This window comes from Solanum stenotomum, chromosome 6 (assembly GCF_019186545.1).
Source record: "Solanum stenotomum isolate F172 chromosome 6, ASM1918654v1, whole genome shotgun sequence".
Classification (NCBI taxonomy): domain Eukaryota; kingdom Viridiplantae; phylum Streptophyta; class Magnoliopsida; order Solanales; family Solanaceae; genus Solanum; species Solanum stenotomum.
The window spans coordinates 59,589,254-59,602,313 of record NC_064287.1 but is presented as its reverse complement, the minus strand read 5'-3'; the positions used below and the strand labels follow the sequence as shown (position 1 = coordinate 59,602,313).

The 13,060-nt window shown below is 30.4% G+C and overlaps 1 protein-coding gene and 1 non-coding gene across 2 annotated transcripts; one reads left to right on the top strand and one right to left on the bottom strand.

Annotated features, from left to right (window-relative positions):
- Positions 1-3,834: 3,834 nt before the first annotated feature.
- On the bottom strand, positions 3,835-3,907 carry TRNAK-CUU (transfer RNA lysine (anticodon CUU)). Its single transcript has one exon. It is a non-coding gene; the product is annotated as a tRNA-Lys (tRNA).
- An 854-nt stretch (positions 3,908-4,761) lies between these two features.
- Positions 4,762-9,665, top strand: LOC125867928 (uncharacterized). Its single transcript, XM_049548514.1, has 10 exons — positions 4,762-4,968; positions 5,314-5,362; positions 5,646-5,752; positions 5,844-5,889; positions 7,275-7,409; positions 7,541-7,630; positions 7,740-7,871; positions 7,982-8,065; positions 8,181-8,245; positions 9,278-9,665. The coding sequence occupies exons 1-10, from the start codon at positions 4,856-4,858 to the stop codon at positions 9,462-9,464; spliced, it is 1,008 nt and encodes a 335-aa protein (XP_049404471.1). The 5' UTR covers positions 4,762-4,855; the 3' UTR covers positions 9,465-9,665.
- Positions 9,666-13,060: the final 3,395 nt, after the last annotated feature.

The following is a 13,060-nucleotide window of genomic DNA, read 5'->3' as shown; positions in this document are numbered from 1 at the left end:
TTAATATGACTTCTTGCTACACAAGTTAATGCACATCAAGGAGACAAAATACTATGATAGAAATGTGCCATTCTGTCATTAATTTAATTTACTGATTTATAATAATGTCTTGAACAATTTTAATAAGGTATTAAATAGGAGTATATATTAAACTTTATGAACAAAGACCAAATTTATGAAAATTTAATTTGCTGTTTTTTTTCTTTCTGTCATTCAATTAACGTGAACTTTCCTCTGATTCATGTGATTAATATTCAGGTTGTTCTTGTGAAATTTTTTTATTACTACTTCCCCTCCCCTGGTCTATTTTTTTTGTCATGTTTTTTTTATACTTTTTTTAAAAAAAGTAAAAAAGTAATTTGACTAAATTATCCTATTTATTTTTTGATCTCTATTTAATACAATTTTCCTTTTACCATAATTATTGAGTAAGGATAAAGTTGGTGGAAATAATAATTAATTATATCTTAATTTTCTAAAATAATAGTTATTTTGGATCAACTAAATTTAATAAACGTGATGACTAAAATGGATTGAAGAGAGTCATTTTTTTTAATAAAAATTTAAAATAAATAAGTTGGAATTGCTAGTAAGTGCCGATCAAGCATACGATGGTGAATTCTACCAAGATGGAGTACGGTAGAGGTAGAGAGAATTTCTAATACAATGGTGAAATACATAGAAATAAAAAAGAATATCAACAACGAAAAAAATATCAACGGCGAAAGCAATCTGCTGGACCGACATATTTTTATAAGCCAATTGTTCTCTTTCTTCAATAACTATTTCGTGCTTGCATGTCCCATGCAGTTTCCCTTATTACAATCTTTTAGTTGGTGGAAAAATTGCCTATGTTGAAGGCAACTATATATATAGTGTTATTAATATGTAGTTATGTAATATCTACATCAAAGAAGTAGGGCATAGTAGTAAACACATCTCCACATGGTTATTTCCCCAAAATTTAGAGGTGGCAAATGATTGATTGAATCAAATTTGAACGAATTAAAATATGTCAATATGAGATAAATTGACAAGTAATTAATTTTTGGATCTTTAATTAAGTTTTAGACAGTGTTTTAAAACTATTTAGTGAGTAGTATAGAATTCACCAAATATATTTTTAATTAAAATAGATTTTTTTACTGGAGATTGAACTCAATGAGTTGTTTCTAGAGTTTGAAATGGTAAAGGGAGTTTGAAACTCCAATAAATTTATGAACTCCAACATATTGCGGTGGAATTTCACTTGTTAAAGCTTCGAAACTCCAATATATTGTGGTGAAATTTTATTTGTCGAAGTTTCAAACCGTATTTTAGTTAGGTATATCTTTACTTAATTTGTATTTTCGTATTAAAAAGTGAAAATCCTCTAATTACATTTAAAACAAAAGATAAACTTAGATTGCCGACTCAACTTTTAGCCATGCCACCTAATTTTTACAGTCAAACCAACAAACAAATCATGATCCAGCCCGTCCAAGATTGGTTGAATCGATTAAATGATATGTCATAACTCAACTCGCCTAATATGACCCAACCAAACTCCTCAACCCCTTTATTTTGCTTCTTTGAAGAATAAGTGTACTAATGTAATCACTTTGATCAGTTGAGTTACATTATTTTGATATATTTTGACCTAATAATTTATTAGGTCATTTCAAATTCAACTTAGAGGATTAAGTCAACAAACATATCATAATCCAACAGTTTAAACCTAAACAAATTATGTAAATCACTAAAAAAATGATTTTGTCATCTCTACCCACATTGTTACCTTATTTTATAACTATTAGAATAAAATATAAAAACACCAAGTAATGGATTGATGAAAAGGATGTGACCTTGATGATGATAATGAATAATTAGATAGTGAGGAAAAGTTGGCTAGAAGGAGATAATGAATCATGTACAAAGGCCAACATATGCCAACTCTTCATAACTTTATGTTGTACCCACAAAACACTAAAGTGAAAAGATAGAAAATTAATTTTAAAAGTTCACAACTTCAATTTTTTAATTTTTATTTTCAATTGTTCACTCTAGCTACCTTTATCTTTAATCATTTCTTGAGAAGGTCCCTCCAATAGAAACCAACTTTTTTTTGTTAGTTGTATATGAATTGGGATGTTTCATAGGGGTGGGACTCCACAAGGGATCAAAAATCTACTTTTTTGATTTGTTATTGGTGTTCAATATTCATATTGAAATTCGATTAATTTGAGTTTGCATCAGGTTAGATCAAAGAAATTTGAGTTTGCATTAGGTGAGATCAAAGAATGCTACTATAAGAAATAAATAATGGATGACACAAAAACAATAACAACATATCCCGTGTAACTTCACAAGTGTGATATATAAAAATAACAAGATATACACAAATAAGGGCAGAGAGTGTTTTCGATAAATAATCGATGATCTTTAAAAAATGAAGAAGAAGGTAGATCGATGCATGAAGCACCCTACATTCACATGGATTCAGAAAGGGTTGAACTTTAAAGGAATGTAATGTAGATAGTCTACCTTGATGCAAAAACATTAACAATTGATTCTACGACTCAAACTCATAACGTATAATTACACGTAAATAATTTACCGTTACTTCAAGACTCCTTCCAAATAAATGACCTTATATGTTATAGATTTTAAACAGACTTATTTTATTCATTTATTTGTCCCAATTTCAATCTATATATTATAAATAAATTAATATAAGGTAGTTCTAACTTCCAACCGCAAAAGCTAGAAAAACAAGTATAAAAAGGCTAATGCTTAGATCACATTGTCTGGTGCACCTGTGATTTGTTTACTATAGGTTGGTAAACTTTCATCCATATATAATTGACTAAAGCATATAATTTTGTTTTTAAATACCAAAATTAATATTATTTATACTTGATAACTAATGATTTTAACAACCATTAGAGTATTAAAGCTAAGACAATCAACGTAAAACTAATCAATTTATATTGAAAATCAATTGTGTATTATTATCGAAAGAAATAACTACAAATGAAATGAAACATATCATGATGATTTATATATCCGACTCCTAGTAGCTAATGAGGTGCAATATCTCATTAACAGAGTTAGATAAGAAAGATTAATCTAATATTTAATAAATATATAAGAAAAAAAAAGGAGAAAAAAATATTTAAAATATAGTATTTCAAATAAATTGGTCTTTAGTTTTCGCTCTTAGCGATTGAGATTATATCTAACAGAGCATTAGTTTTCTAAGAGTGTAGGAAAACACATAAGTAGACACTTTTGTATAAATAATTACATACATATATGACCGTATTTAGTGAATAACAATTATGACATATTTAATATTTATTTCTATAGTCGTTTTACATTCTGAATAGATCGTGCGTAAGATATAGTAGAGATTCAAGGCACCACAAACTCTACAGTTCTTTTATTTAAGCTAACAATAACTACCTTTCATAAGAATTCTAATACATCGGTGATCTCTTCCATCTACAAATCAAGCAAACGACTATTTACTACAAGATTATATTTTTTTTTTCCTCAAACTGAAAATTGCTCATATTAACCAAATCTAAATTTCTGACAAGGAAGAAGAAATTGTAATTTTGGTTCAACACAACGGTGAATGGAATAGTTAACACAATTTCAACATAAATGAATAAATTATGTAATATTATGAAATGAAAATATATGCGTATGTTCCGCGAAGTGCAAATGACCCGAGAAGAAAACATATAAGCCCAAACTCCAAAAAAATCTGTTTTTTTTGGGCCTATAAGATAGAAGGCCTGGAAAAAAACATAAATGGGCTTCAACTTACAGAAAAAAAAAAGTTAAACACGCCCACCGTGGGGCTCGAACCCACGACCACAAGGTTAAGAGCCTTGCGCTCTACCAACTGAGCTAGACGGGCTTTGTTGTTGATATGGTGTCGACAAGTATTATGATTATACAACATTTGATTCAAACATTCTTGTGTCCAATTGGGGAGCTTGTTCAGGCGGATTAAAAGAAGCAATGGGAGCGCCACCCCCGAATGGGCCCTGCAGAGCGCAATTCGAATTTAGTCGGAACTCCAATGTGGGCTTCGGACATCGGGTGGGAAACCAAAAAAAAAGAAGAAGCAATGGAAGATTAAGGGGAAAATGACAAATATATCCCCGAACTATCGTAAATGGTATGCAATTTCGTCATACTTTTGGGACATTGGTGTCCCTGTTGTCCAAAAACTAGAACATATATATCCTTTATGCTAAGGTAGAATGTGTTGTAAGGTTAAAAAAAACATCCAGTATTAAACTTCACCTATATAATGTGTTTTTACTCTTTCACTGGAAAAGTTAATCTTCCTGTATTTGAAAACATATTTTCTTATCGACAATATTTTTAAAAAGTTGATCAAATAAAATATGTGCTTCGCAAAAAAAAAAGATAAATAATTTTCTATTAAAATGATAAAAACGTCCTTGAAAATATTTATAAACAAATATAAATTTAGTTTTCTTTTTTCATAATGAAATTGTAATACAACAATAACATGAAAGAATAATTAAAAAATATATTTTAAAAAGAGTTTTTCGAACACTAAACAAAAAAACATTATAAACAATTTGATGTAATTAAAAATTCTTATAAACTATAGATTATAAATTATAGATGATCAACTTATGATTGATTTTGTAATTTTAAGTTACCCCCTTGAGTGTAATTAGATTAAAAATTTATTAACGCAAAATATTATGTGTACTGAACTCAATTTTATAGTGGTAAACTTGTTGACCTCGGGTCAGTCGGGTCACTTTTTTACAGAAATCTGTTCACCTCGATCTTCACTCAATTTGTTCGATTTAACCCTAAAAAAATGGAATCAATTTGGGCGATTTTGGAGTTACTACTGATCGCAGCTATTGTTCTTGCATTTGGCTTAGCTGCTGCAATTGTATTCGAAACATTCAGAAGAAGATTCAATCATACGTATGTATTTACAATAACCCCTTTTAACAAAAAACAAAACCCTATTTGCAGTTCTTCTGAAATGTTCGTGTATGGATTTTCGATTTTGATTTTGTGCTTTAAATTCGGAAATTCTGAAGAAGATTGAATCATATGTGTGTTTATAATAACCCCTTTTAGCAGAAAGCTCTATTTTTCATTTTTTCTGGATTTTTGGTGTATGAATTTTCGATTTGGATTTTGTACTTTGAATTCTTTGAGCACATGTATGTTTATAAGAACTCCTTTTAGTAAAAATTCTCTATTTTGCATTTTTTCTGAAATATTGTTGTATGAATTTTTTGATTTTGATTTTGTACTTTGCAGGCATGTGGAAGCTCCTCCTGTTTTTGAAGATCCGACTTCATTTAAGCCGGTACGTACAAACCCACCTCCAAAAGTTGAAATTTTTACTCTTGTTACGTTTCCCCTGAAAAAAAAGAGTAGAAAGTTTGTGTCTTTATTGTTTTGATTGTTTACGCGAGCAGTACATATGTGATATGTTGTTTACTATTGGATTTTTTATTGGACTGAGAAACAATCTCTAGCCGTTGATATTAGTCTTGGAGTCACTTACTATCTTGAAACTCCTTGATGGTGTGACGTTATATCTATACTTCAGTTGCTCTTTGAGTTAACCTTTTGAGCATATAATTCAGGTTCGTTGTCCTCATATATTTGATCCTGCTGAGAAGTACATATCCTTGATTATACCTGCATACAATGAAGAGCACAGGCTTCCTGGAGCCCTTGAAGAAACTTTGAAGTAAGTGAATCAAAGTTGATCTTCTATCTCTACTGTTTACATTGTCTGATTCCATGATCTTCTTTAAAAATTTTGGGTTCGAAATTTGCAGTTATCTTCAACGACGTGCAGCCAATGACAGCACATTTACATATGAGGTATGAATTAAGATGTAATATGTATTCGTTTCCTTTAGTTTGAATTTTCAAAGTTAAGACCCATACTACCCCTCCCGCATTTAAATCTGAGAAAAATAAATTCTCTCCCTATAATCTCATAAGGAAGCTGACTAGAGAAGACGATTGTTTAAAGCTACGAATATACAATAATACAGTCCAGTTCATGTAGACTTTATGACAATTTTTCAGGGCTGATCTTTCACGGTATGTTAGCTGCTAATATTTCTAATTGGACAAACTATCCCTGGTGGCATTGATATTTTCAATCTAGAATTGTTATGTTGTTATTACATGGATTTGCTACATTTTTCCTAGAGATAATAAGATTCCAGTTTTTTAGTTCTTGAGATTCAGGTTATCCAATGAAAGACTGTATTTCTGATTCCCTTTTAGTATAAGATGAAGCACCGAAAAAAAGTCACAGGTAGAGAACACTGTTTTAAGAATACACAGGTAGTGAACACCATGATTTCATTAAATGGATCAACAAATAAACCTATCAAAATAAATAAATAATAAATGATTCAACAAATTATAAGTTTCCTGCTACTGGAAATAAATGTCTGTTCATTACTGGAAATGAATGTCTGCTACTGTGCCTTTTATATTGGCAGCTAATGATTTCTACTTCACTAAGCCTTGGGAACTTTGGCCACATGATTACTGTTTGCTGAAACGCTTTCTGTGGGTTCTTCCTCGAATGACTTCTTACTTTGACCACTAGTGCTAGTTTGTCACACTTCTTATCCACCCTTGCGTGCCAACTACTCATCGTCTCCAGTGCTTAGCCTAAAGAGTTTCTTTCCTTAACAGAAAAAAGTGGGATAAATACTCTACACTGTTAGGGTCTGGTGGTTGTGCTATCTTCTTTTGTGTGGGTGTGTGTGGGAATTCTCATCTTCTTCTAGCAATTTGAGCCTGCCTGCCTGCTAACCAAAAAGACAGGATGCAGAAGAAAAATACGGTCTTTGTTTTGTGTTGTTTGTACTTTATATCTTTCCATCATTTTATTTATCGAAGAGTGGTGAGCAGAAAGGAGTGTGAGTTGGGTTTTGAAGGAAGAAGGATAGAGTACAGTGCCTGATTGTCAGCTCATGCTCGTTAACCCTAGTCGAGCAGTTCAAGTTATATTGGTATTATTGATGAGTAGGTAAAGCTATAAAAATCTGAAATAGAGATGAATGTTTCACCATAGACATGACATGAAGTGTATAAAGATCACTGGGAAATGCATAAAAGTTGGAACTCAGGACTTCAAAAACTTGGTTTTCCTATGAATAATCCTCGCTATTGCTGTTGTTTATTTTGGTAAAACCTGGAGATGGAATTTATGCCTTTCTACATTCTAATTGATTCTTGAATAGGTTATTATTGTTGATGATGGGAGTGCTGATGGAACAAAAAGAGTGGCTTTTGAATTTGTTAAGAGACACTCTGTAGACAACGTGCGAGTCATCCTTCTCGGGAAAAACCACGGGAAAGGGGAAGCTATAAGGAAAGTGAGTCCAAACTCAATATCCGATGAACTAATTCAGAAAGTCCTCCTCTGTATTATGTGTTTACGAATTCAATTTTACTCTTTGGCAATTGATTAAAGCCATTTGCTTCTGCGAAAGCATTGTAAAAACAGGGAATGCTTCACTCACGTGGTGAACTGCTTTTAATGCTTGATGCTGATGGAGCAACCAGAATAGATGATATGGAAAAGCTTGAAAACCAGGTTTGTGGCCCTTCACTGCTGATTTCACGCATCTTTAATTGCACCCATCAAACTCTTTGTTAGTGGAAATTATGGCTATTTTCTTTGTAGTTAATTATTTCCCAGCCAGATTCATGCAGTTGCTAAAAAGGGACAACAATCTGAAGATTCTGCTGGTAGAGATTCAACTATAAGAATATCAGATGTACCGGCAGCTGTATTTGGTTCACGTGCTCACCTTGAGGAGAAGGCTCTAGCAACAGTTTAGTTTTGACTGCTCTTGTTTGTTGTGTATATGTTGAAGTATTCCTTCTTAGTTCTGTGTATATCCTGGAACCTCCTTATGGTTTTAATATCTGTGCCATGTTTCAGAGAAAATGGTATCGCAATTTCCTGATGAAAGGTTTCCATATTGTGGTTCTCTTGGCTGCTGGTAGTGGAATTCGTGATACTCAGGTAATCTTGTAATCTATAGAGTAGCTCAAATCTCTCGTCTGGATTGAGTTCCTGTATAGAAGTCTCAGCTAGGTCTTTTACTTTTACTTGATTGAAAATTGCTTGGTTTATGCAGTGTGGATTCAAGATGTTCACCAGATCTGCTGCCAGGAAACTTTTTCTAAATATCCGCTTGAAAAGGTATTTGTTCAAGCACCTCCTCTTCCCTTCCACTTCATTTAACAGGATCTATATTTTCACAGATGTTTTATTTGTCTTGCGCCTACATAGTCTTTTTAGGAGCATTTTCCTTAAGAATATGCATTCTTCAAGTGTATCTTTTCCTGGTTGAATCAATTTTTTGCTGAACTTGCATAGAAGGTTGCTTGTCCATTTATTAGACCTTCTACAAAGTCATTGAATCCCCGATACATTTATGGGGATTGTCTTTATAATTCTTTTTCATGACAATGTTGTTCCATATATTTAATTTAGTATAATCCCCCCCCTCTAAATTCACTTGCCCATCCTTCTGGAGGAGAATCATGTGGTAGTTAGAGTGTAGTCAGTTCTTTATATGCTATCTCCTTTTAACTCGTAGAAGTTTTTTTGCTTAAGAAAATGCATTCTTCTAGCGTATTTTTTCCTGGTTGAATCAAGTTTCTGCTGAACTTGCATAGAAAGCTGTTTGTCCATTTATCAGACCTTCTACAAAGCCATTGAATTCCCGATACCTTTATAGGGATTGTCTTTATAATTTTCTTTCATCACAATGTTTGTCCATAGATTTAATTTAGTATAATTTTCCCCCCTTTAAATTCACTTACTCATCCTTCTGGAGAAGAATCATGTGGTAGTTTGAGTGTAGTCTCTTCTCTATATGCTGTTTCCAAAGTTCTACTACTTCGTAATGGTTGTGAAAACTAGATTCAATATTGGGATCTCTTGAGAAATTCGTCTATTTTCTCTTTGTGTCTTCATGGAGAACGACAACTTCAATGTCCTGATATTTCATTTGCATTGTTTCCCTATATGCAATGCCATTGGGAAGCCACCTTCTACAAACATTAGTTGAAAAACTCCATCAGGGTTCTCTCCTGATCTCTCTTTGTCTGTACGCCTAGTTATTTGTCTCATAATGCTGTCTGCAACTGTCATCGTCACATTTTTTTGCCTTTCCTCGAGATCTCTTACTTTGGACAACAGGAACTTACTGAGAATCCTTTTTCACAGGTGGTGTTTTGATGTCGAACTAGTCTACCTATGCAAATGGTTTCGGGTTTCAATGAATGAGATATCCGTTAATTGGACAGAAATACCGGGATCAAAAGTCAATCTGTTAAGCATCCCAAACATGTTGTGGGAGATGGCAATCATGTCTTTAGGTTATAGAACTGGCATCTGGAAAATCTACAGCTGAGTTTTATATTTTTTCCAGGCCATACCTAGTACTTGGACCTGACTCTTAACACATGTAATGCTTCGCGACACAGATACCTTGTTTATGAACTATAATTTACTCGTTTAGGAAGATTGTATAAGAGTTGGACAAGTTTTGACAATTTTCACAAATTGTGGGATTTTCATGTTTATGAGAAAAATATACAATTTTAACTTCAAACCAATCTAGTTGCAAATCACTATTTGAAATCATGTCCAAAACAGGCCCTAAATTGATACATTGATATTAGATCTCATTCATTGATAAAATATGAAATTTTGATTCAAATGTTGAAAGTTGAAACCAAATCAATTTTATGCATAAGAAGTTATATGTCTCGAACAAAAGTTGATAACAGACTTTGCAGGTGTTTACTGTTTGGTCATGCAATATAATATTACGATATGAAATTGTTATATTTTGTTAAAACAACCTACATTTTTGTCTACTAGCCATTTATTTCATATGTAAATAAAATTTATAATCATATCATTTTTTTAAAAATTTATTATTCTCAGCAACATAAAATTTAGTATTACTTTAAATCAATTTTTATTTTATCAGTTATATTCATCAAATTCATTATTTTTATGAAATTTATTTGTCAACTAAATTTATTACTACTACTATAATGTTTAATAAAAAAATAATTTTTCATCAATATTGAGTGAACAATACCGACCACAATGACTTTGTAATAATTTATTATGCGATTTTATAATTTTTTGTTTATTTGGTAAGATTGAATAAATAACTGGAAAAATAAATAAATAAATAAATAACTGAGACTATTTTAATAGTTTTACAACTTATGAGATTCTTATTTTTATGAGAAAATATACAACACAAAAACTTCAAATCGCATGTTGAAACAAAACTTCAACTCCATCTCATGATTTCATATCGCATGATCAAACGGACCCTTTTTTTGAAACATAATTCAAGTTTGTCTCTTAAATTACTAGATATAGGAATCGTGCTAGCATGAGCCTAATATATGTTACTCATTTTTTGTTTCAATTTATGTGATATCATGGAACTTGAGAAGTTATCCAAATTTTTATATGATTTTAAAATGGATAAATTACATAAATCCCATAGTTTTAATATGAAATTACAATCTATCCCTAACAAGTTACATTAATCCCTTAAAAATTAAAAAAATCGAATACAATAATTGAAGCTCGGATTCATTAATATGTAGCTCGGATAAATTAAATATTGTCTCGGATACATTAATACGTAGCTCAGATACATTAAAAACTAGTCTGGATACTTTAAATACTGGCTCGAATACATTAATATGTAGCTCAGATACATTAAAAACTAGCTCGAATACATAATATATAGCTCGGATACATTAAATACTGGCTCGGATACATTAAAGAAATAATGGATTTTGGAGATTTTTAAAAATAATAGGGCATAATGAAAATAAGTGAAACAAAATGTGTGTATTTCTGTAATTTGTCCTTTTAAAAATATCTTAAGTTGTTAGTACTACTTTTTTACATTATTTTAAAAATAATATATATTACTCTCTTTGTTCCAGTTTATGTGACATATATAGAATTTCAAAAATTAACCATTTCCTTATATGTCTTTTAAATATATTAAATTGTTAATTATTTTAATTTATAGTACATTTTAAACGTAATTTTTAAATAATATTTATACTTCCCATGTCTCAATTTATGTGGCATTATTATATATTTTTTTTAGAGTCAAGTGATTTTTTATATGTATCTTTTTTTAAAAAAATTATTAATTATTGTGATTTATAATTCTTTTTACGTCAATTTCAAACAATATGTGTTTATCATCTAACCTATTTTATGTGGTATATATTTCGAGAGTCAATCAATTTTTTTTTATATAGCTTTTAAATATTTAAGTTGTTAATTTTTATGATTTATAGTATTATTTATATAATTTTCAAATATAATAACACTTTTTTTAAAAAAAAAACCATAATTTTCCAATATACAATATTTTTTCACTCTACACGCAAAATATTTTGTCTTTGAAATATTATGCAGAAAAAACATAGTAACAAATAAATTAATTAGTATTTTAAAAGATGAATTTGCCATAAATAACAAAGTAAATGAAGAAGTTATGAGGTAGAAATAGAGCCGTCAATATGGGCTAGGCCCGTTGGGCCAGCCTGGCCTAACTCGGGATTTGATAGGTCTACGCTATAATTTTTGGAGCCCATTTAAGAAAAAGGGCTTTTTAGCCCAACCTGAATAAGCTTGCCGATTTGTGGGGCTTGAGAAATATGGATAGGGCCGGCCTGTGGGTCAAATAAAATTAATTAAAAAATAAAATAAAGTATTAAAAATAACAAAAGTCTAGACTCAAAATCAGTTTAAAGTTTGAAATATTACAATTTAAATACAAATTAATGTTTATAAAATATATATTACGTAAAATAAAAATTCCCTAAAATTTCTAGGAATCAGTACATAGGCTGTAGCCTATGGAATATTGTCATAGTTTTTTGTGTTTTATTATGATCATTGGAAAACAATTTGATTTATATTTTTAGTTAGCTATTTATGTTTTTACTTGAAATCAAACTTAATAAATATTATAATGATAATTTTATTTGTGGTTTGATTAACAAGTAGTAACACTAACACCATGTAATATTCTTGTTGATATTTATGATAATATTTTTAAATTATATTTTAAAAGATTATTAAAAATATATTTTTACGTAAAGAGGGCTGGCTCGACAAGCCCGTAGCCCATGTACTTGTGGTCTGGGCCGACCATTTTCTGGCCCACACAAAAAATGGGCTAGCCCGACCTGACCCGTTAAATTTCAAAGCCTGTATGGGCTAGCCCGAATGGGGTGGGTCAGCCATATTGACAACTCTAGGTAGAAATAAAGACAAGGAATAAAATTGTTACTCATAAATAAAAAGTGGGACCCATATGCATTAACAAAAAGAGAGAAAATTAATCTTTAAAACCTTAATATTATTTTTCTAAATTTGAAGTTAATTAACTTAAATTTTCATGTAATCATTAATGAGAAGCGCTCTCTCTCTCTATATATATAATGTTCAAAATTATTTTTTAAAAAAGTTTTATAATCATAACATTAATAGACAACTCAAGAGTGAGGCTAGTAAATTGATTTTTTTAAGTCCTAAAAGTTTTTAATGGTGAATTTAACTTCTATCCTAGTATATATGACACACCTTTCTTTTTAGTCCGTTCTGAAGAGAATGACATATTTTCAATAAAAATATTTGAGACATTTTCAACATTTTATCCATGTTGAATCTCATTTTCTATTTAAAACTATATTTATTTTAAGGGTGATTTGATCTTTTGGAACATTGCAAAGTCTTCACATATTTCTTAGTTTTTTTATCAAGTCAAATTATATCACATAAATTGAGACGGGAGAAGAATAGTTTTATTCACTCTAGAATATATTGAAGATCTATATAAAAAAAAAATAAAGAAAAATTATGTACTTTTTATTAGAAATATTTTAAAGCTTTGAATTAAATAACTGGAATTTCTATATTAATAAATAAAATTTTTGTAACAACATC

Bases quoted from the DNA above. Each gene is read 5' to 3' on its own strand.
- LOC125867928 (XM_049548514.1), top strand. From the start codon at position 4,856: ATGGAATCAATTTGGGCGATTTTGGAGTTACTACTGATCGCAGCTATT. The intron at 7,872-7,981 runs GTTTAGTTTTGA...GCCATGTTTCAG, and splicing joins AGGAGAAGGCTCTAGCAACA to AGAAAATGGTATCGCAATTT. The intron at 8,246-9,277 runs GTATTTGTTCAA...CCTTTTTCACAG, and splicing joins CTAAATATCCGCTTGAAAAG to GTGGTGTTTTGATGTCGAAC.